This window comes from Epargyreus clarus, unplaced genomic scaffold, assembly GCF_041222505.1.
Source record: "Epargyreus clarus isolate Ecla_fem2 unplaced genomic scaffold, WU_Ecla_fem_2.2 ptg000014l, whole genome shotgun sequence".
NCBI classification, from domain to species: domain Eukaryota; kingdom Metazoa; phylum Arthropoda; class Insecta; order Lepidoptera; family Hesperiidae; genus Epargyreus; species Epargyreus clarus.
This window is the reverse complement of record NW_027332222.1, coordinates 2,802,551-2,827,300: the sequence shown is the minus strand read 5'-3', so window position 1 is coordinate 2,827,300 and position 24,750 is coordinate 2,802,551. Positions and strand designations below refer to the sequence as shown.

Sequence of the window (24,750 nt, the reverse complement as noted above, 5' to 3'; positions counted from 1 at the left end):
GGTGCCGGCATGAGCTCGTCTACCGTTGGTCAAATCGTCGCATTGCCGCAGTGCGTCGACCTGTGAACGAGAGCTCTCCCAACTCTCTAAGCTATGAACCGGTACAAAAACGTAAGCGGGTCGCGGTTACACATGCTTAGACGAAAACGGAGTTTAAACCCTCAAACGTATATATAAAGCTAAAAGTCGATTAAAAGGGATTTATAAACACGCGTGCCAGCGCCATATGGCTCGCAGTACATTCGTGCCGATGTGATGAGCGGTCGCGCCAACTTTTTTTAAATCTGTGTTCTATTTGTTTTTTTTTAACTAACATTAAGGTTAACTGAATTGTTATGCCCAGTGCGTTTAAGTGCGATTTTTAATCTGTGTTGAAAAATAATTTTAGTCTGCTGAAATGGTAAGTTGACGTTTTCTTTGATTTTGAATTATCGCCGGCTTCAATTATCGCGGGTTTTATAATTCATTTTATTACCAATGATTACATTTTTTAAATTAAAATTTGATTTAAGACTCAAGAAAAATAATATTTATATTTTTTTCTTTTGTCATGATATACATACACGTTTATGTAAATCGGAAATTATCTGAAATAGCGCAAAGAAACACATACGGGTTATTAAATAACGAAACTTGATAAGAACGTAACTAGTAACATATTTTTTACACAACTAGTAATCATCGTCTAGTTATATTAGCATTTGAAAACTGAAAGAATTTAAAAAGTATAAGGAACAGCTACTTATACAGAAATTTGGTTAAATTTACAGGAATGTAGAGAAAAGTTGACTTAACTTTGCCCAAAAAACGCATTAAGAACTTCGGCTTAAGAATTAGGAAGTAAAATTTGAGTTATTTTTCAGTTTCATAAGAAAATGAAATAAATAATTTTACTGCTTTAGTATAATTTAATAAGGTTTAATTCTCTATTATTGTTTATATGATCGTTCGAGTTAACTTTCATGTCTTGCTACGCAATGTATTAATTAACTGAAACTCTTATACCACTGTTGGGCATAGATCTCTCCTACTAGAGAAGCCTTGGAGTGTATTTCACCAGGCTTTTTCAATGTAGAAAATTATTTTATGTAATTTACCAATTATGCCGGTTACTATATCTAACCGGCAAAATTGGTAAATTCGAGTAGAGAAAACTATGTGCGAATAGTACCTGGTTAATAGCAGACGAGCATGCAGTCAACCTGATGGTAAGTGGCTACTGCCGCCCATGGACATCTGTAATAAACCCCAGATAGGATTAGATATTCCTACCTGAGGTCGGCCACAGATGCGCCGCTACCCCTGAGGACCAAGCTGGAATGCCTCGGAAAAGTCTTTCTCCCTTACCACACTCTTCAAACCGGAACACAGCAGCACCTAACACTGCAGTTATTAGGTAGAAATAGGTGTGGCGGTGGTGCCGCCGGAGTCGAACCACAAAGGGTTCTACCACCTTAAGGATATATATATGCTTAGGAGTTTATACTTTCAAAAAGTAAACATTCTTGTTAGAGTAACGCTACGCAGTTTGTATTTCTGACAATGTGTAGGTACTTACTTAGTTACCTATGTAAATGATCCCTCAGCTAGGTAGCAAAGTACACTTTTAGCTTAGCAGGCTAAGTGTACTTATCCTTGTCCAACATACCCTTAAGTGTAATATCTATGTTAATTAATCTAACATTTTAACGTCAGAGCAAATGTATATATATCTTATAATGTGTATAAGCGACCCTTCACTACTACCTGACTTAGCTGAAATGGGTTGCTTCAACCCTTTTTTATTAAAAACCGAATACTTATCTATGCTTATTATCGTAAACTAACCAATATGTAGCAGCAGATGTTGTATTTTTGTTAGTTTATGTGTTAACCCCGCTCTACTTTAACATTCCCGTATTCCCGCATTCGTTGACCCACCGAAAAGTAGATAGTATCTACAACATGTAGACATGACACACATAATTATAATATTAATATTATTAATGAAATGAGTAATATTTGATGGCCTGTCGAACAAAACCTTTTTTAGTTAAAAACGAAAACGTGATTCACAAACCATGGCGTATGGCGTCACGTGTCAATGTTCTAGTGTTGTTATTATAAAGAAAAATTATAATTAGGTATATTGTATTCAACATGAAAATAATAAGAGATTTTTTATAAAATTTCATCAATTTGCAATGCATTAGGGGAGTGTTATTCTAGCCTTTCTAACGTGCGTGGTGGTGGTAGCTAGCTTTTATATAAATACACCGGCTATTGACTTCTTACGACGATCATCTTTTCTTAATAAAATAACCAAAGGGAAATAAAGAGAGTAGTAGCCCTTTAAGTACTTGGAACGCCTCGAATAAATGTCTCCTCTATCACCACAACTGTCAAACTGGAACACAGCAACGCTTAACATTGCTCTTTTTAGGCACAAATAAGTGTGACGGGGTCAAACCATAAAAGGTTTTACCACCTACAAATATATATTATTAGAATTCGAATATAATATTATCGTACATCACAATAGGTACATAATTTAATATCTTAATAAAAACTAGACAATACAGCGAAAAGGTGATCTTATCACTATATAGAGTGCCGACCAAAAGACGAATGTGACTAGACATTTCTTCTAAGCAGCTTTTTGTAGGCCATTGTGTTATTCGATAACGACCAAACGTCAAGTTTAATATTTATTTCAGATATTAACATTGCTAATCGATAGAATTGGCATACTATTAATATTAATTACTCTTGTGTGTCATCCAATAAGTATTATAATGCTATGACTTATGATATGAGGCAATCCCTTTTTCATACATTTAATTAATATCGTGACCTATAATACTGTCGGCCTGTTTGAAAATCTCACCTGGCACAAATTAATTAAGTTGAGAGCTAATAAAATAAAATGTAAGATAAATGTTTTCATAAAAATGGTCAATTTCATTTTATTCATTTGTTTCTTATGAGCGAAGCTTTCGAACGATGCAATATAACAAGGTGTGGTTTTTACGAGTTTATACGAGTGTAGGTGTTATATCCTTTTGCGTAACTGTGACCTTTTAATTTAATCCTCTCGTCCGATGACTGCTGATCCTGGTAATAATCAAGCGCGATGATAGCTGTATAAACTTAAAGACTAGAGAGAAGCAGCAAGAAACTCGACCTCTTGATCTAAGGGTTCAAATCTCAAATCCTCTGAATAATCAGAGGTGCGTGCCTGAAACTTTAAAATAACTTTGAAAAATTCGTGAATTAGAAATTTAATTATCACTTGTTTAAACGATGAAGGAAAAATGACTAATCTTCTAAATAATTGTTTTAAAGATATGTGAAGTCTACCAATACGTACTTGGCGAGCGCGGTGAGCTATGGCCTAACCTTTCTCATTGTGAGAGGAGACCCGTGCCCAGCAGTCGGACAGTAATGGGTTGATGATGACCAAGAGACTCGTATATCCAGCAGAAAACTTATAAAGGCTGTTAGTTGGAGCGTGTTGTTGCGTATACCTTAAGTCAGTGGGTTAGAGACCCTGTAGCATAATAATATCCGTTTAAAATAATATGGGTGTGGGATGATGTCTTTTGAATGTATCGTAATATGTATTGTTAGTATTCAAATCTCGTGCGCATCAACAACGGGTTGAAATAGGTTCTGTGGCTATTTGCGAATCGGTATTAGCATAGACTACGAATACTCAGCTCACATGCCCTTTTTGGCACATATGCAAGGTACTAACATATAAAAATAAAGATTTTCGCAATTTTCCGTTTTATAGTACTAGTATTCTTAGTATTTTATCCTTTATATTGCGAAATTATAGAGATATATAAGCTTAGTGACGACATTCTAAATGAAATATGAGCGCACGCCGCCGCACGAGCTACGGAAATTTATTTTTATGCCCCCCTTATCATATGGATGTTTAATTAAAGGTTTTTCTACGAAGAATGTACAAAATAATATTGTTTTTAAAACCTTTTTGTAATAAAGTTTTATTTTTTCTACAATGGCGGTAACAAAAGGATATGATAACGTTCACCCGACGGGAAAGCTCTGTACATAAACTTTTTTTATATTTCGATAACGTAATCATCAATACATGGGCTTACAAGATTTTATTTGAAAATCACATACTTGTTTTTATTTATATAGATGTATATTATGACAAGCTTTTATCACCTAATGTAGATCCTACATACGTACTTGAAGGTTTTAAAAAATCGTTCTTCAATACTTGTTTAAGATCTGTAAGGAATTTCTGTGTATTTTTTTGCTTCTGGACACATCGATCAGTCGTGCGTTTTTTGACAGGCAAAAGTATATAAGAAGATATTTAATTTTATAGCATTTTTTACTTTCGTAACAATAAAATACTAAAAAAATGTAGCAAAATATTACTACTATCATGAAATATAAATTGTACAGAATTATAATTAAAAGTGTGTATAAAAATTTCAATTTAAAGCCGGCCATTTGAATGACAGCCAAAATATTTAATTTAAACAAATTTAAATAATTATTAATTATGGTTAATCTACACGTGAACATCTTGAGTTTTCGCTATTGTCGTACACATTTGAACTTTAGTCTTAAATTTAATGATTAGTTAACTTTGTAGGTATGTGCTTAGAAATCAGCTGTGACATCGGGCTCTTTTAAAAATCATCTATAGTTTCAAGCCGGCGATGCAATGGCGACTCCTCTGTTGTAAATGCACGGGCAACGGTAACTACTTTGCATTAAATAACCTTAAAGTAGACACTTTAGTAGAACTACGAATATAAGTTTAACGTTATTTTAACTGCAAAAAAGCAAATGACAGGCATTTCATGTGATGAGCCTTGCAATGCTGTAGAATGGTTTTTCGAAAATAGAATCTGTAGAGTAATGTCGTGTACGAGTAGGTATCTAGGATTAATTTTATTGTTAATACGGGGACACCGTACAACACTGACCACCAACTTTCGGTCAGAATTCTAATATTTAGAAAACAAAAAAATACGTAAGACTACTATTGTAGTTTACTGCTATTCTAGTTTATTGTACCGTCTTTAATGTCAGGTTTACATTTTCTTAATTTCCACTCGTACTGGAGCAGTTGAGATTGACTTAAATTTGAATATCGATACATTTGATATTCAAATTAGTTTTATATTTTCAGAGATTTTACTGTACTAAATGTCTACGTCGTGTTGATGTTTCATTAGGAAGCTAACAAAATCGTTGAACTGTTCATTACGCTATTTATAGCTGATTTATTTGCAAGCTTTTCTGTCGAGTGAACAAAACCATGATAAAGTAATGCTTCGATTTGTTGATTCAGCTGAGAGCTTAACTGCCGCACTTACAAAAAAGCTACAGGTAGGCACCGTATGTTTTCCTTATTTCTAAAAATATTTTTTGGCGAATTGCTGACCAAACGTTTATTACGGCAAATTATACAAATAATATTTACGTTAATAGAAAATATACATTATACACATTATATAAATATTCTTAAAGCAATAACAGAGTTAATGAAACTCATTATCAAAGTAGATAATTTGTTTAAATTATTCGAAACAGAAATAAAAAACAAATAGGTAGATGGTCCATGGAATAATTATGTTAAGTACAGTACAGTAGCTCTGGCAGGTACTGTAAATTAAAATGTATAATAACATGAGGAAAAATAAAAAATATCGCGTGTACCATCATACCCATGTTACTTGATAGTGGAGCTTCTTAAAAAAACGTAAATCATTTTAGCAACAGCATAATATAAGAATATGTTTTGTTACACGCAACTATCTGCAATGTGAACCATACAGACAAATATTATTTGTAATTTCAATTATGTAGTAAAGGCTAATCTCCGATGTTTTGTTATTTATATTTTACATTTAAAGTGGAAAATTGTGCAATTACCTAACTTAATTATAGTAGATTTACTACTTAAGTATTCAATTATGTAATCGCTAATTACCTTCAGTTATATATCTCTTGAAAGTAGCTTTTATATATAAATTAATATGACTATGTAAGATTAGTCGGTGTACTAAATATGAGTGAAAATGAGGTGCTAGAGTATTATGGAGCCAGGCGTTCCAGTTAAATCCTCAAGGATAGCAACGCACCTGTGGCCGAGCTCAGGAAGGCCTAAAATCCGGATTTTGATAATCAAATTCGGCAGTAGCCACTATCAGGTTGACTGCATGTACATTTACTACTTCTATACTATATAACAACATATTTTCAGTTTCAAAGTACATTACCATATGTAGGTATATACTAGTCATTAATTATAAATAAAATGCATACTGTTACGTCCCTGACGTCACCCTATACATTAGCAGTCAGTGACTGAATATACCATAACTTTTATCAAGATTGTAACTACTAGAACCGTAAAACTATTAATACCATGTTTAATGACTTATATAATATTGGAGTCATTATTCTTAACAATACCTTCCACTTGATCTTCACACCAATCTTATTGTTCAATAATTTTAAAAAATATTTACTCTATTCTTTAGCTTAGTTTTTACCCGATTGCGGAGGGTAAAGTCATTCGTGGATATGCTAACAACTAATTAGCTAATTGGACAATTGCCTAAACCTTCGCTCTGAGAGGAGACCCGTGCCCAGCGGTAGAACAGTCATGTATTTATGATGATGATGAAGATGCCATCACAAATGACGTGTATCCGTCTACTAACTTAAAAGACGCAAAGTAACATTTAATATTGAATATTAAAGACTGGAATAGATGTCAAGTGGTCGCTAACTCGTTAAAAGTGAAGTGTATGCGCACACTTCAAATCTTTCATCACAAATGATGGATGGTGTGAAAACAAATAGTATTAATAGATAACTAAAGATAAGTAGTGTCGATATAGGTCCGTTATTATTAAATAATCTATCTACTCATATTTTGCACAGAGATTAAAATTTGACAATGTCGAAGGCAGAAATTTTCAAATGTCGATCGATTCTAGGCAAAACATTGGGTAGACTGATTAATAACGCGGGATTAACGACCGCACGACTAATCGAATCGGTTACATATAGTTAGTTTATTGATAATAAACGGAGGCTTTCCCGATCTATAAAGACTCTTAACAAATGGAGCTGAGATAAATATATAAATATGAATAAAAATGAAGGGAGAAAGAATCAGCAAGGATGAAGTCCTAGTCGTGACTGATGTAGACTGAATTAATTAATTTTCCCTTCTAATTGTAGAACTATTAGTCATCATCATCACTGATGTACATAATACATTTTATATCACGGCGTGCGTAAATTGACGTTTTACGCACGCTTCGCGTGCGCAAAACCCCCATTTCCGACCCCGTAATATAAAATTTTATACAACACGCGGACGAAAAATGTTTTTCTGACTCGTGTGATTGCAGTCCTCGCCTGCGGCTCGGCCTGCAAACTCACACTTGTCAGAAAAAAATTTTTCGTCCTCGTATTGTAATGTACTATTTTGTAAGTCTAAAGTAAACGAGCAGGTTTGTAGTTACTGGCATCCATGAACATTTGAAACCAATTTCATGGTGAAAAATAAAAAGGTTACTATCAATTGCATAATGCAGTATGTTACTGGCAGTGCATCCGTCGTTCTGAACCAAGCAGTTAAAAATTGCCGATCCGCGAAATTAGTTTCTGTGTCAAGTGCTAATGAACTGCGGCCAATGAGTTTTCAACGTGTGTGTTTCATACATGTACAACCTTACGTAGAAACGTTTACAAATACGAGGCTTTAAGCATATTATAATCCGCTTATAAGATTTTTTAGAATTTATTGCGAAAACTATTAAAGTCCTAGTATATAATAACTCTACTAATACAGGAATAAAATTCGTACATGATGTATTTTCACTTCCGCCCTACATTAACCTAAGGTTTATACATGTAAGATGCATAAGCACGTTTATGGAGGAACTACACCATTTCTTACGTTATGGAAAGCAGTTCTTCCATGAATGCGGTGGTAGCATGGACGTGTTACTGTGAGTAGTAGGTAGCTATTTGACATAACTAAAAATCAATTTTGAATAATTACTTCACACTACGGTTTTCTTCGTAGCGGTAACCATGGACACATACAAAGGCAAGAATACAAACATTTCTAGGAATTTAAAATTTGTGTAAATAATACTTCTCTAAGTGCGCCATGTAAGGGCAAAAGTACCTAGTGGTGAAAAACCTTTGGTAACAGAAACTGAATTATGCTAAAACGTTACGTTATGCTTTTTGTTTAATTATTATAAATTTATATACAGTATACGAGTATTATGGTACAATATGTAGTAATCATTTTGTAACAATTTTGGTAATTTTTAACCATCGATATACTACTAATAAAGTAATAGTATATCGATGTTTTAACCCTTACGTACGTACGAGTATATAGATATACACGCGTTTTTTAAAAAGACTACTTGTTTGGTCTTTGAAGTAAGGACCTATCATTTATAATGACCGCTGTACCTCCCCGGTTGCCCACTCTTTAGCTACAAAAATTTGATTATACTCAAGTGACATTTCAATCAGTCCAGTACGTATAGTTGTATTCTATTTTCAGTAATAACCTATATTCAGATCCTATTTACGTCCGTAGGGTCGACTGCCCACTGGCTACTGGCGAGCGATAGTTGCGTGAGCTACCACTCTTATTACTTAAGGTACTGAACAGTTTGTTGCTATCGACCGAGGAGCGGTACTCGTCTAACTTTAATCGAAAAAAATGTTAGCAGTCGATTGTTTTGATGCCTAAGCTACCAATATGTCGCAAGCAACGCTTTGGATAGCAAGTAACTTTTGACAGTCGCATTAACTATAATCGTTAAAACTGTTTTTCAATTGGAACATCAGTTGCTCAGTTAGTAGCAGCGACTAGGCGTTAAGCCGGTCTTAAGAAGGTCTGTTGCATCAAATTATTCGATAGTAAAGGAATGGCCAAGTTTATCCTAAGGGGTCTCTTGAGTTCGGTTGTTAGAAAAGCTAGTGGTCTTAAGTCTAAGAACTGTCCGTATTGGTCCACTAAAGTCCGAGCAAAGAGGGCATTTTTTAAATTTTCAATATTATAACATGTTGAAAAGAATAGTTAAAAATCCCTGAGTCATAGTAACGTAACTGGGGCGACCCACGCATTTTCGTTTGATGTTAAAGATATCTTCTATATTTAGCGCGTTTATTTGTTATATCGTGGTCTTCAAAACTGACTAAACAGTTTACCTACCGATGGACATAAGTCCATCGGTAGCAGCAAGTTTCAGGGAAAGCGTTATCGCTTTCCCTGAAACTTGCTGCTAATTTATTACATTCGTTTAAATTGGAATAGCTTTTTCGATGTTATCAATTGACCTTGGTAAGAAATATAGGGTGACTACACAACAAACTGAAGGTCAACTGTAAGGGTGGTGATTTTCGTGGCTTGGTCACTGGCACCTGGCGTAAGGACTGTTGCTACTGCCAACGATTCTCTTCAGGTATGATTATTAAAGTGAAAGTAAACAAAGCAACTTATTTTAGGTTACAAATACAAATATTAGAGGACAGTACCGACAGTAATCTACGAGACAGTCATTTTTAGTGTAAGTATCATGAAAAGTAAGAAACTATCACTTATACCACTTTCCGTAAACACTTCTATCGTTGCGTGAAAATCGCGTTAAAAGCGATTCATCCGTTTACAAGGTCAATGCATCACAGACACTTCTTAAGCTTTGATCTACCCGTCTCTTCTTATACATCCGCTAACGCAGCAAAATAGACAAACACTTGCAACAACAGTTTTGGACGTCTTCCAATGTTGTTCTAAAGGTTGCCGACCGTAGGTGGGTCAGTTCGGAAATATTCTACGGCAATTGATGCTATTTAAATTCTAATGACATGTAGATTAGCCACGGCCCTAGATCAGCAACATTATTACATTTTTGCAGGATTTTCCGTTCCAAATGTATGTACTGTTGATGTTGATAGTTTGTGTCGGTATATGAACTTATAATTCTGATATTAGAACGTACTCGTTGGAACGGAAAATATATGCAGTCTTCTAGTTAATGATTACGTAACGTCGCTTATTATAATAAGTTATGGTTAATGAACATTAAATTACCTAATAATAATTTGTTAAATTCATAGTTAAAAAATATAATGCCTGACTTGGCTCTTCTCGGGACCACGAAACTTTTAACGGTGCAAATATTCTTTAGTATAATTTTGATTGCAATCAAAGATAGAATTCCATAGGAACTTTACCGTGCGATACTCTTATGTACATTCTGAAAGTTTCCACACCAATAAACTCATGTTTAACGTAGGAGTTGACTATTTTTTCAAAAATGGCAACATATTTTTTGACGCGGTCTCTTTGTACGTATTTCTATGTTCCATGTACCCGACCTACATCAACTTTACCGACGCAAATGTGACCTATTAACACAGAAATAGAAATGCAGTAACTTTATAATTATCTCAATTAAATGGAACCGAGCGCCATTACATAAATAACGTTGATGGTACCTACCCATTAGTCGACTAGTTAACATAACCATATCCTTGACAAAAGTTCATAGTTATCTATTAAATTTATGATCGATTATTTCAAGTAGTATAAAAGTTGTAAATAATACAGTAAAACTTACGAAACCGCAACTTTTTTTACATTTTTTAAACAATATTGAGATATTGTGTCTCTTTTATATTTGCATCAAATCAAATGATATCTATTGGCCTTTTGATTTTGATTTGATTTGATACTTCATTATATTTGTAGGTGTTATTCTTTCTCTGAAATAATAATTGCTGCAGCATCTCAATAATATTTATAATTATAATTAGGAATTGAAACATTACAAAATTATCTCTGATTTCTAAAAATACCTACATATAATATTGTATGTAACTGCTTTATTCATAAAGATTCTCAAAGAATAAAAGCACGTTCGCAAAATAAAGGTGCGATAAACGAAAACAACATACGTGACTTGTTTGATAATATTGTGCAGATATTTTGCCGTTAAATGCCCGGATACTAGGCGTACAATATAAGAAATACACAATTACCGATGCGATATCGGCTTTGCGAGATAGTATCCGATAACATAATTACCTCTCAGGTCGTCTGTTTATAATTATTTATTATTAAATATTTGATGCACTTTAAAAACATATAAGTACACATTTTTAGAAATGTAAACACTGAAAATACACTTGCTTTTATACTGAACTTGGCTGACGCACTGCCGTGTGACAAGAATATAGGTAATTTAATGCAATCTTCCATGTAACAACTATATAATTTAATGAATATCCGCATCAGTAACTGTCAACCATTATTCAATAATTATATGATAGGTACTATTCTATCCTTTATTATATTTTTTGCATTTTCTTCATGGAATATAATAAGTAGATAGCAATTGAAGTTTTAAATAAAATTATTATTAAAGTCATTATTCATCCTCAACGTCCCCTTGGAATAAGAAGGTAGATATATCCGTAGTAAGAAGTACAGATCGGTTAACTTTACGTACCTTTGAGATTTTATTTAAAAGACTCTCATATATATTTTTTATAATATTGGAGTAGACAAGCATGCAGTCCACCTGATGGTAAGTGACCTGCCTCTCATGGACATCTGCAATCAACCCCAGATAGGATTAGATATTCCTTCTAAAGGTCGACCACAGATGCGCCGCTGTACCCCTGTGGACTAATCTGTTACGACTCGGAAAAGTATGTCTCCCTTACCACACCCTTCAAACCGGAACACAGCAGCGCTTAACGATGCTGTTATGAGGCAGAAATAGGTGGGGCGGTGGTGCCGACGGAGTCTAACCTTAAAGGGTTCTACCGCCTTCTATAGTTTCTATCACAATATTTTTGTTATGTTAATTATTTTCTTATACACAAAAAGCTTCGAAAAATTAGTGGCCCCTGTAATCTCGGAATCCTGATATTGAAGGATTCCGTATCCCAAATTCCATATTCCATACCATCAGCCTATCGCTGCTTAGTCATTACTATTCAAGACAAAATATACGTCTTAGCACTTGTCATAAATCACCAAATTATCATACAAAAGTAACATCAGTACATACTTACGAGGAGTGTTCAATAAGAATTAACATTGAAACACAATTCGAGTGTGTTTATATTTTACGATTGGGAGGACGCGCCTACAGCTTTAATATTTATTCAACTTTATGCAAATATTAGTAGTACCTACCGATCGTGTACATTCATTATTTTTTTGTGTAGTAGAAGATTCTAGTTAAGCTCTAAAAAATCTCAAAGGCGTGTGAAATCTACCAGTTTGCACTGGGATAGCGCAGTGTACTGTGTATTAAATACCTCTGAGAGGAGACCAGTGCCCAGCAAGGGGATATTAATGGGTTCACATGATGAGAAAATTGTAGTAGGTCTATGACTTAGAAAAGATAGTCTGAACGAGACCGTGTTGTTTGTTAAGTTAAAAAACGTTCCAATTTAGTTTTCAGTAGTATCAACGTAGGTGTGATCTTCTACGTGTAGAAGTCGTGTTATATTTGCAATTTGCTACCTAATATTAACTTGTCAGAACATCCCATGGGGATAGGAACACGTGTTACTATACTCAAATAAGTCATAAAAGATGCTTATTCTTGATTCTGCTTAAGATGGAACACAGGTGATTTGTTTATTTGACAACAAAGTTACAAAGCTTTATATTAAGTAGAATCCTGTACTTTCTAGCCTTTCAAACTAGAACGCCGATACTTTACACTGAAGTTTTAGTGCATAAGTAGATTGGCACTGGCCATGATGGTGGTGAACATCACTTCAGGTGAACTGTATGCCAATTTGAACTGAAGCTGGACTAGACAGAAATTTAATTTCATAATTTAAAGATTTGCATAGTCGACAAGTGTGCCTGAAACTCTGTCAATTCGGAAAGACTTTAAAGATATTTCGTTTTGCGTTATGCAACAACCACTCGTAGATACTCAATTGTGTTTGACAATAACGAACTGCACTGTTCAATGATGGACCTTTTCAGTATGCGAGCAAGTAATGGTAATGTTATTGTGTTAAAAGCTGTAGGCAATAGTTGGTCCTTGGCGATTTCTCAGAAACTCCGCGCTGTGTTTGATGTTTAGTAAACGTTTGCCGGAGTCGCTATCGATTACGGTCGGTATTGCTTCACCCACGCTATGTATATTCCGCTACGTTGTTTACGTAGCTTCAAGTGTCGTATTACACAACATTTTAGGAGTGAAACTACTTGAAGGTAGAAGTAGAAATCACAGTGGTTCGTCTCTGGAGTCACCACCGCCACACCTGTTTCTGCCATATAACAACTTGTTAATACTGCTGTGTTCTGGTTTGAGGTCACATACTCGTAATGGTCACGTACTTGCCGAAGCCTTCCAACTTAGTCCTCAGGAGTATCGACGTTCAATAATTAACAATAATTAACATTGTTCGCATTGTCGTTACTTTAATGTCCCGTTGCTGGGTACTGTACTGTCAGAAAGAGGTCTTAGACTTGCGGCTATAAATTTGAAACCATTATGGAGAACTCTAAAGTGTGTAGCTTTTCGGACAATGTTTTGGCTCAAGGATATTATCCATACTTACTCTACATATATAAATTAAAAAAATAGAGAATTTCACTGAATTCGAACTTTGAACCTCGTTAAGCGAGGTTGATATATTGCCATTTCGCATAGTTAATTATTGTGATCCTAGACCATACCTACATAACAGTTAAATGGTAGGCTAGTTTATGTTCCGTCCACCTTGGCCTGAGCAGGCACAACATTCCAATTTAGCCCAGCGATTGATGTGGATAATATATGCACGGGCATGTAATGAATGACGATTACCATAGCCGCTTCGGCTTTGTGTGAACAGAATCTGTTTAGTTCAGTGCTTATGATAATTGTGGGTAATGAGATGATGGTGTAATGATGGGAAGCGTCATCGATGCGGTTCTGGTTAAGTTAGGATAAGTTACGTTTATTTTATATGAAAAAGAAGCGGCAACAGTCGCTCATATCGGTAATCAAGTCCAGGGGGCCTACCACCATCTTTTAAAAACCATCATAGTTCAGGAAAGTTTTATTTCCTCCTTAAAACAGTAAAATATTCCGTCATACACACTTGAACAAACTTAAACTTATTAATTTTTCGCTTATACATTGTATAAAACCAACTGAAATTGTCATATTTTGCTTAAAAAGTTAAATTTCCTGCAAAAAAATAAAAGTATGATTAAAATAATATTGTGTTAAGAGATGGTAGTCACCCCCAGATAGAATTAGACTCCTGCCTAAGATCGGCAACAGATTCTTTGTTAGGGGTAATGGGCTTAGACAGATGATTACATAATGTTAAATAAGTTAATTTTGTTTAATGTAAAAAGATTTAATGTTAAATAATTTAAGTTTTGCTCTCAAATGACCTATAAATACTATCTTTACTTGACGATGCTATTATAAGTACTTAAAAGTAATAAATTAAAAGGTGAAGATTTATGAACTTAACGCATGTGTGCTCTATTTGTTCAGTTAAGGTTTACGATTATGTGTAGAGGCTTTGAGACTAATAAATGTATTGGTAGGTACCAATATCTAATAAGGGAAGTAGTATTGTGCATATAAGGCTTTTAATCCGCGTTTTTAAGCAACTGCGTTCGAGCGTATGTATTTCTTATTCTTTGGTATAGTCCGAGTAAAACTACTAGTCCGCTCTGAATATAGAAACGGATGGCGTCGCCATAGCAAATTGTATGACTACACCTGCTCGTAACAACTTCAGAGCGGACTAGCATTTTGGCGCGGACTATAAACCTTGCAGTCGATACGGCTTATGAAATATCGTTGAGCTCGTCTCAATTGTGGAAATGATTTAGGCTACTTTACTTGTGGTTTTAGTTAATTTTCAGGTATTTTTAACCACTCAGTGCGGTTTGTTTTTATAATAACTACTAGTAAAATAGAATATTCATTGAACCAGTCATACACATGTATGCTACTTCCTCATAGTAAAACTGATCCAGGATTAATATGGCCTCGTGTACATCGCCGACAATGGCGATATAAAACATAATAAAAGCGTAGTAAACGCCATTGTTGCAATTAATCATACGTTCGAGGGTACTAATTACGTACCGGAGATCATTTTACGACACAGTTTAACGTACATTTGATCCATTGTCATCAAGGCGGTCAGTGGGAAAAATGTACGGCTAAATCCTTCCTGTCTATTTACATTAGATGACAATACGAATAAAATGATTTTTATCAGTAACTAGCTGACCCGGCAAACTTTGTACCGCCTCAAAATCTATTTATCAAATATATTTCATATAAAATATAGCCCATGTTACTCGTGGATAATGTAGCTTTCGAATGGTGAAAGAATTTTTAAAATAGGTCCAGTAGTTTTTGAGCCTATTCATTACAATCAATCAAACAAACAAAGTTTTCCTCTTTATAATATCAGTATAGACAAATGAATTTGATGATATAAAATGTAAGTTCACTTCTTACAGTGTCGGATATGTAGTAATCAACATTTCTGGTAGAAGTTCTTAGATCTTTAAAAGAGGTAGAGTCCATTATGTCACTATGTTGGTACTAGAGCCTCAAGCCATATAGCCATATTAGGTGTTGCCGTATTTAACTCTACGTGAAGTGTTACGTCTACGTATTTGTGAAGGTGGTAGAACCCTTTGTGGTTCGACTCCGGCGGCACCACCGCCACACCTATTTCTGCCTGATAACAGCAGTGTTAGGCGCTGCTGTGTTCCGGTTTGAAGGGTGTGGTAAGGGAGACAGACTTTTCCGAGGCGTTCCAGCTTTGTCCTTAGGGGTAGCGGCGCATCTGTGGCCGACCTCAGACAGGAATATCTAATCCTGTCTGGGATTGATTACAGATGTCCATGGGCGGCAGTAGCCACTTACCATCAGGTGGACTGCATGCTCGTCTGCTACTCCTATATTATAAAAAAAAAAACGTAGATCTCCCAGTCGGAAATGAGGTGCGTTATAGTCATGACGAAGTAAAAACGACGGGTTATGAGTTCTCTCTGTATGTATTTATCGCCTTCCCTCAAACTACTACTACAACTACTTATTATAATTTTAAAAAGGAATTCTTGGAAGCGTCTCGATTATCGTAGTTATAGCCTACGTACGTCACATTAAGCCTAAGATTTTATCCTTATACTTATTTAGGGAAAAATAGCACACGTCCACGGCTATTCTCTGAACATCACTATATATTATAAATAGTTTCCAGTTATCTTCGCTACTTTTATGTTGTCGCGTTTTCAGGGCCTGATTAACCCTTAGCCTAGGGCGCGAGGATCGGGGGGGCGCCCCAAAATTGCGTCTTCGCCACTATTAATTTCATGCTAGTCAACAAAGTCAAAACTAATATATTACTTTTGAGGTTTATCGTAACGGTGGGGGCGCTTCATAATTGGCCTAGGGCGGTAAGAACTCTTGATCAGTCGCTGCGCGTTTTAGTTCTTCAGTTTTTCTGGCTTAATTTTAAAAAAATATTTATAGTTCATTTAATAACGATTAACCATTCTTCCCCAGGACGGAGAAGTTAAAGAGAAGCTGAACAAGAACAATGGCGACAGCGACGCGCTGGAAGCCGTGCTGTCCCACGTGGGCGAGATGGGCCGCTACCAGAAGCTGCTGTTCCTGGGCATGGCGCCCTTCGGCATCTTCTTCGCCTTCGTCTACTTCGTCCAGATGTTCATCACGGCGACCCCGCAGCGGCACTGGTGCCATGTGCCAGAGCTCAGCGAGTTAGATCCAAGGGTTAGGTAAGTTACATTATTTATGTGTACCTTCAGTAGAACTTTTCGTAATTGTACCAGAGGCTGTCCCGTCACAAATATTTGCTATGACATCATTTAGAGACATCTAAGGGCACTAACTGGGAATACTAATTTTGATCAATGTCACGTAAGATTACTGGGAGAGAGTGTCGAGACATATGACGATGAACTGTGTGGTCCACGGCGCGATCATCATACAGATCTAACATGCAGTGGGTTACGGGTTTGATTCCCGGCCAGACAGAGATCGTAATGATGAATTTAGGATACATGTGTATCCATGGCATCTACGGAAAAATCCTAGTGTGTGAGTGTATAAAGCGTTATTATATCTCACGACATTTCACCAATAATTAAGTGATTATTTGAGTGACTAAACAGTATGGTCTGAAGTAGTTCCAGCTACACATGTACCATTAGGTTAAGTTGGACATTGTAAAATACATTCTTTTTATAAGATGTGTGTTATGGAGTTTCTTTCGCGCTTCTTCTCCATAACGAAACACCTTGTGAAGTGGTGGTTGGTAGTTGTATTGACATTCATTAAGTGCTCTGTAAAGAACCTATTTTGAATTAAAAAAAATGATTTGATTTGATTTGAGTGCGAACCTAATCAATGGACCCCTAACATCTAATATACCTATTTCGATATTTGTTGAGATGGCGTTACTTGCAGTTTTAAATGTAATTACTTAAATTGTTTTTGGGAAAACATGTTTTTTGTAACACCCATACTTATAATGGAAAACATGTAGATAAAAAAATGATCGAAGTCGTTAGTACCTACTTATCCTTCCGAGAAAACTTTAGCGATTTATTCATCGTAATCTTCGATCAATAAATGGAATTGACATGCTCTTTAAAGTTATAAAATAAGTGAGTTATTACCCGACCGCTGAGGGTAATGTTTGAGCTTATTATGTATGTATATATATATTTTATGTACTCATATCATTCTTTGGCACGGTGCTTTGGTGCTTTAGTTCTTTTTCAACGGCTTGACGGATTTTAACATATGAGGTGTTGGATTCGTCTAAAGGATGACCTTATACTATACTTAACCTGACCATAATATGACTATATACTATAAATAAATAAAATAAAGAAATAAATACTTATCAAAATACGGTTTTCTGTAACAATTGCTAGTGTACTCTATAGTCAATTAAACTTTAGTGTAGTTGTGGGGCTTCATACCATAGATATATTATCCTACTGACACTTCATACTAATACATAAATAATAACAACGCTTTCTACATACTTAAGGGTCCCAAACTAGCATTTTTTCTAGGCCGTGGGCGTCATGGATACAAAGAAGAATACAAAAACTAAGTTTCACTATATTCACTATTTAGAAGTCTGGCTGGCCGGGGATCGAACCCACTGCGTGTCAGATTTGTATGGTAATATGGCGGCAGGTTTTCTTGCGGATCATCGTCAATATACTTAAACATAATTAAATTATTGTAACTGGCTGTTTATTATTGTTTCATGTTCTATTGTGTACGAATAATAGGTAATTATTGTGAAATTAAGTAGTTAATTTTTATTATTTGTAAAACAGTCAATTTTTTTATTGTAAATGTTAATAAGGTGACCTCATTTATGATTAAATATGGTTTATTTTACAAATTTATCTCGTCATGTATTTAATACTATAAATTATAACAGGAAATTGTAAGTAGAAACTATGGATAGTTATTCGTAGAATAACTATCTATTCATGGAAATAGATCATAAATATACGTATATAAATTCTATACACGTACCTATATAAATTTTGTTACCAACAAAAAATTGACGGAAATTCAAAGATATACTTAATGATATACTTAAAAACTACAAATGATATACTTAATTCTACAGTGCTTTTTGTCAGTAATTCAAGTCACTACGTCAGTATTAACTTCTTATATAAATATTTACGGGGTAAATTTTGACCCAAAAAATATTTCCACTTCTCTGATTGAGTTGAGGAAAACTTATATAACTTCGACGACAATGCGATCATAATGCGAATAGATTTTATTAAGGTGATCTGACGTTGGATCCGGATACTGGCGGGGAATGCCTCACGTAATCAAAATACCTTCATTCTGTATAGGATTTTTTATATTATGGGAGTAGCAGGCGATCATGCAGTCTACCTGATCAACCCCAGAACTCCAGATAGGATTAGATACTCCTACCTGAGGTCGGTCCCAGATGCGCCGTTACCTCTGACGAATAAGCTGGAATGCTTCGGAAAAGTATGACTCCTTTACCACACCCTTCAAACCAGAACACAGCAGCGCTTAACACTGCTGTTATGAGGCAGAAATAGGTGTAGCGGTGGTGCCGCCGGAGTCGAAACACAAAGGGTTCTTATTACCACCTTATGAAATTGTTTTTGTATCTACTATAATCAGTTGATCTCAATAAGTATATTAGTCATGTTCGCCCGTTATTAATAATTAATCTACCGAGTCTATCGCCTCCATAGATACAGATTTATTAATTTTAGTAGGCATTTTTTTCCATCTTTCGTGTACAAACCGTTAGGTTAATTGTTTATGAACCCCGTTAGGGTTATAATTTATAATTGCGTACTAAAAAATATATAATTCTTTTACTTTTTAATTGAAATTGAAAATTTTGTGACGTGCAAAAGCAACCGAACCTAAAAAATTGTATATGTACTTATTAGGCAAAGGGAGATCTCCCACCGGGCTAGATGATCATGGGAGCGGCCGTGCATCGATAGTCTCGGTTCGGAACTTGTATATGTACAAAATGTTTAGAAAACTTCTATAGCGTGAATAGCTTCTTCATAGAATACTCGTGGCGCCATCTGTTGACGAGTAGCGGGAATTCGCTACACTTATCGAAATTATTTTTACTTCCTCAGGCGAAACTTCACAGCACCACAGTTGGACGACGAGTGGGACAGATGCGCCATGTTCAACTCCAACTGGAGTCAGGTGCTGGACACCATGACCGCGCCGCACCCCTCCTCGCCAACTATTCCTTGCCAGAATGGCTGGGAGTTTGAGCTGGGAGATATACCGTACCATACGATTGTTAGTGAGGTAAGGTTCTATGTGTTAACTTGAGGATGGTAGGACTCTTTGTGTTTCGTCTATGTAGACCCCTTTTTACCTAACTATATTTTAAGCGCTATATTCAGATGCAATAGGATAGAGACCCTTATACAACGAATTTCAACTTAGTCTTTAGGGGCAGCGACGCAATCGAAATCGACCCCAGGTCGGACTGTAATCCTATCTGGGGATGATTATATGTGTCCCTGTCCATAGACCACAGTTACTTCTATATGCTCGTTTGGTACTTTTAAACATATCAAGTTATCAGGCGTTCTAATTTCGGCGACAAACTTTAGACGGTGGTTTTTTAGTCTAGAATTAGTTACAATTTGGTTTTTCAGCAAATATAGTCAAAATACCAAGCTAACTATTATATTTATATTATACTTCCCTAACAGCGGGGTTGGGTATGTGAGTACGCTGGATATGCCCCGCTGGCGCAAGCGATATTCTTCGCTGGATCCTTCGTCGGAGGCATCTTCTTCGGCTGGATGGCTGACAACTTCGGAAGGGTGCCTGCCTTGGTTGGTAAGAATTTGTTGTAGAGGCTTAAAATTTCCATTTTCGTTTGAAACCACGATTTCCGAGAAATCACTTATATTATGATGATATCACCTGGATTTACTTTTGCACCTCATGCAAAAATTATTGTTTCTGCTGAATAGTGTATACCTATAATATAATTACTTTGATATGAATTGTACGAAATTGTCATTCCACCATACGATCGTAGAGTATCCATTATTGCTTATCGGTGATCAATAGTATGACTAACCCTCAGAGTCCTATTCACTGGGGTAGAAATGTACCAGTGCACGATTTCATGTAAGAGACCTGTTTAGGGTTGATCTCATTTTCACGAATTGCTGTGGCTTATTTACATTTACATGCTCGTCTGCTACTCCTATATTATATATAAAAAATAAACAGACACAGTGTTCTTAACTCTATATTAGAAATAAGATTATTTTTCGCAATTCTAAGCAAATAGTTGTAACTAGTTACAAATTAGGCACAAATTAGTATTAGACTTAGACCGTATCAGTGGAAATGTTTATATTATAATTTATTCAAATTACCTGTTTTAAAATAAAGTGCGATTTAATTGTTAATTAAGATAAATACATTATTGTTGGTTATTTCTTATCAAACAAGTGTTTTTGTTCTACATTTTTTTTTGTAGAATAATAATTTATAGTTGCGGTTCTATGATTATTAATCGGTGTTCAAAGGTTATCTAAATCTAATTTAATTTGAATCAAAAGGCATTGTTTCTTTTAAAATTATAATTGTAATTAATGGGATTTTTAGTGTTGAAATATAATTGAAAATTATTTAAGTTCCTAATAAGTATTAACTTATTAACCTGACATTTTCGAAACAATTATGATCACTAATGTTTGAAAAGTTTTTTTCTGATTCAGAAATAGCGTAGGGAGTAGCTTTTTGGAAGCAAGTGATTAAAGTACAGCACGATAATCATTGTCGATTGGGAGGCTTGGCTAGCTTTCTAGAAGGGCCTTTTTTCATAGACTAATTTTAGAAATATTATATTTCTGGGAAAATCTCTTTTTTTACCGTATTAAGTTAGTGTCCTTTGCCACCTGGTGTTTGAAGCAACTACTGCTATTACTCTACCCTAGAGCCGCTTCTACTCAACTACTTTCTTACTTTGATAAGTACTTTGATAGTGATATACAAATGGTCGCTTTTGAGGAGTTAACTTGCAAATTATCCATTAATAACATTGTATTGATATAGTTGAATTTCCCAGGATCGACGTTGATGGCGCTCGTTGGTGGTATAGCCAGCATCTACACCACGGATTTATTGGATTTCATGTTCTGCAGATTCTTAGTGGGCATGTCCTATGACAGCATCTTTATGATGATGTATATTTTAGGTAAGTACTACGTTTTGGGATTACAAATGATCAATGATCAATCAGCTGTGTTTACTTACAGTTGAGGATCCCAGTAGGTAAAGGACGACCTTCACCGAGCTGCTTAATGGATGAAACTTTTTTATATCAAATTAAATATGTCAAAAAGTATTTAATTCGTCTTAAAATACTTTTCATCCATTTAGCTGCTCGGTGAAGGTCGTCTTATATCGGGATCTTAGACCATTAGTTTTCTATAGACCATATACGAACTATTTTAACGTGATTTTGTTTTAAAAATAACCGTAGTTCAATTACAGTGGTATTACCATCAGATCTATTTCTGCCATAGTAAAAGTAACACAACTTCGTGTAAAAATACTGATATGCAAATTGCTACAAGGAGATCATTTTTCAGTTGCAGAAATCATCGTAGAATAAAACCGTTTTATTATTCTCTTTAAGTGTATTTCTATTTCTGACTTCATTATCAACCGTTATATACTTTAATGGTTGTTAAAGTAACAACCGTTTACTTTTAATGGTTATTAAAGTAATTAATATGTTATTTTATTGCAGTGCTAGAATACGTGGGTCCCAGTCATCGGACCTGGGTAGCCAATATGTCAATAGCGCTCTACTTCGGCGGTGGGTGCCTCATCCTGCCGTGGTTGGCGCTGTGGATGGCGGACTGGCGGAAACTCCTCTGGGTCACGTCTATCCCACTGGTTTTGGTGGTGTTCGTGCCTTTTCTGGTGCCCGAGAGTGCACGGTAAGAGTTAGATTCAAATATGTATCCGAATAAAAAAATCAAATTGGTTAATTTTCTTGTAGTTTCAATTTCAAGACAAAATGGCACAAATATATACGACACCGTGTATAGCGGCAAAGATATTTAGCAGTAATTACTTTCCCATCAATGAAGTTTTGCAGCATTATATGTAGGTAACTATACCTATTGTGGATAACCTATAGGTTACGTGAACGTGAAGTCGCGGGTTGAAGCTATGTATGAAACCGCTTTGAACGTTAATTACTAATAGAACAAATAATATTTACGATTTTTTGTCTGTCATCAAGGTTGTCGGTTCATATATTCATGTCGTTATTATTTTTTTCGTACAGATGGCTTTCGTCAAAGGGGCGTGTCAATCAAGCTGTGAATGTTTTGAAACGATTTGAGAAAGTCAATGGCACTAAAATTCCACAGGATGTGTTGGACGAATTTATTGTAAGTTGTTAAATGTAAAGCTATTTTTGTTAATTATAATATTTTTATTGTATTTATTTTTGATGTAATAAGACTTGATATGACAAAATAAACTTGTAAAACCATTCGGATGACTTTTTCCCTATACCTAAATTACTGGAAAAAATTTGAAGTCACATTTTGATGCAGTCCTCGAATATACAATAATACAAGTACTTACTACAGTTAGTATTTACTATACTTATCACATCATTTCCTTATCTCTTACTGCAACTCTCTCGATTTGACCCTGGTGTTTTGTATTACCTCGGCGACTTTTTATGGTTGTTTGCAGTCTTTAATGTTTGTGTTAATCGTGGAGACAGATAATTTAATTATGTTAGAAAACTCGTTTAAATAAAAACATTCAACCAACAGGTATCATCAAGCCAGACGCGTCAAACAAACGAATCAATCAAGTACCTCTTCAAGAGCGCGCCGCTCCGCACCATGATGGTGTACATGGTGGTGGTGTACATGGCGTGCGCGATGATCTTCGACGGGCTGGTGCGCATGTCCGAGGGTCTCGGCCTCGACTTCTTCATCACCTTCACGCTCACTTCCGCCACCGAGATACCCTCGGTCACGCTGCTGGCGTGCGTTCTTGATAGGTAGGACTCATCTATTAAATAAATAAAAAGAAATATAAAAAAGAACTCTTGTGAAAAAGGAACATTCAAAGTGCGCGTGATTTGTGCTGATATTTTAATTACATTTTGTGTTAATTTTATTTTTACAGGTGGGGTCGTAGATATCTAACGTGTGGTCCCATAGCAATCGCAGGGATCCTATCTCTCATTGCAGCATTTGTTCCAAAAGGTAATTATGTAACTAAGTTATCAGGCATTGTAAAGGAAAACATTAAATTAATATTGAATGTATGACAGCCTAGCGGTTAAGAAACTCGTCCTCTTGATCGAGGGATCAAAGGTTCAAATACCAGGCATGCACCTCTGATTTTACAGTGTTATCTGCGTATTACAAATTAATTGACTCTTGCTTAAACGGTGAAGGAAAACATCGCGAGGAAACCTGCATATCTGAGAAATGTTTAAAAAACTGTTTTCAAAGGTACGAGTATATGAATTCCAGCAATTCCAACTTGGCCAGCGCAGTGGTCTATGACCTAATCCTTCTCATTCTGAGAGGAGATCCAGCAGTGGGATAGTAATGGGTTCATGACGATTATTCAGAGATCCTAAATAAAATAATTACATAAAATAAATTGCTGCCTTCTGTATCCAAGAAACGATTACTGCTGCCTCGCTAAATGTCCCAACTTATTTCGTGGCTACAGTAAACTTCAGCTCTTGCACCACCTTTCTCCAGGTATCCCGCAAGTGTCCCTGGCGATAATGGCGCGGTTCGCGATCAACATGTCGTACAACGCCGCGATCCAGTGGTCGACGGAGCTGCTGCCGACCGCCGTGCGCGCGTCCGGCTCCTCGCTCATACACGTCAGCGGCTACGTCGCCACTGTCGTGTCGCCGTTTATTGTGTATTCGGTGGGTAGATATACTGTTTTTAGTAAATTTGAAGCTACAAAAACTACTAGCAAAGATGTATTCAAGGAAATACTCAAGCTCAGACTCAGGCTCAGAGGGTTTTTTTTACACTATCATAGACGGAATGATAATTGTTTTTATAAATTGCGATAGGTGATCCGACAGTAGAGTAATTCATTTTACTGTTAC

At 35.6% G+C, this 24,750-nt stretch overlaps 2 protein-coding genes across 2 annotated transcripts in view; both read left to right on the top strand.

Annotated features, from left to right (window-relative positions):
- The first annotated feature begins 167 nt into the window (after nucleotides 1-167).
- Nucleotides 168-24,750, top strand: part of LOC140747183 (organic cation transporter protein-like) — a 30,920-nt gene continuing 6,337 nt past the window's right edge. The window contains exons 1-10 of the mRNA XM_073079461.1: nucleotides 168-400; nucleotides 16,593-16,825; nucleotides 19,730-19,910; nucleotides 20,324-20,453; nucleotides 21,700-21,828; nucleotides 22,387-22,579; nucleotides 22,933-23,038; nucleotides 23,435-23,667; nucleotides 23,796-23,875; nucleotides 24,386-24,561. Of these exons, the coding sequence (XP_072935562.1) occupies nucleotides 398-400; nucleotides 16,593-16,825; nucleotides 19,730-19,910; nucleotides 20,324-20,453; nucleotides 21,700-21,828; nucleotides 22,387-22,579; nucleotides 22,933-23,038; nucleotides 23,435-23,667; nucleotides 23,796-23,875; nucleotides 24,386-24,561 (1,464 nt within the window). The 5' untranslated portion in view covers nucleotides 168-397. The remainder of the gene's footprint in view (nucleotides 401-16,592; nucleotides 16,826-19,729; nucleotides 19,911-20,323; nucleotides 20,454-21,699; nucleotides 21,829-22,386; nucleotides 22,580-22,932; nucleotides 23,039-23,434; nucleotides 23,668-23,795; nucleotides 23,876-24,385; nucleotides 24,562-24,750) is intronic.
- Nucleotides 12,247-24,750, top strand: part of LOC140747184 (kelch domain-containing protein 4) — a 46,729-nt gene continuing 34,225 nt past the window's right edge. The window contains exon 1 of the mRNA XM_073079465.1: nucleotides 12,247-12,259. The gene's annotated coding sequence lies outside the window, so the exon portion shown is untranslated. The remainder of the gene's footprint in view (nucleotides 12,260-24,750) is intronic.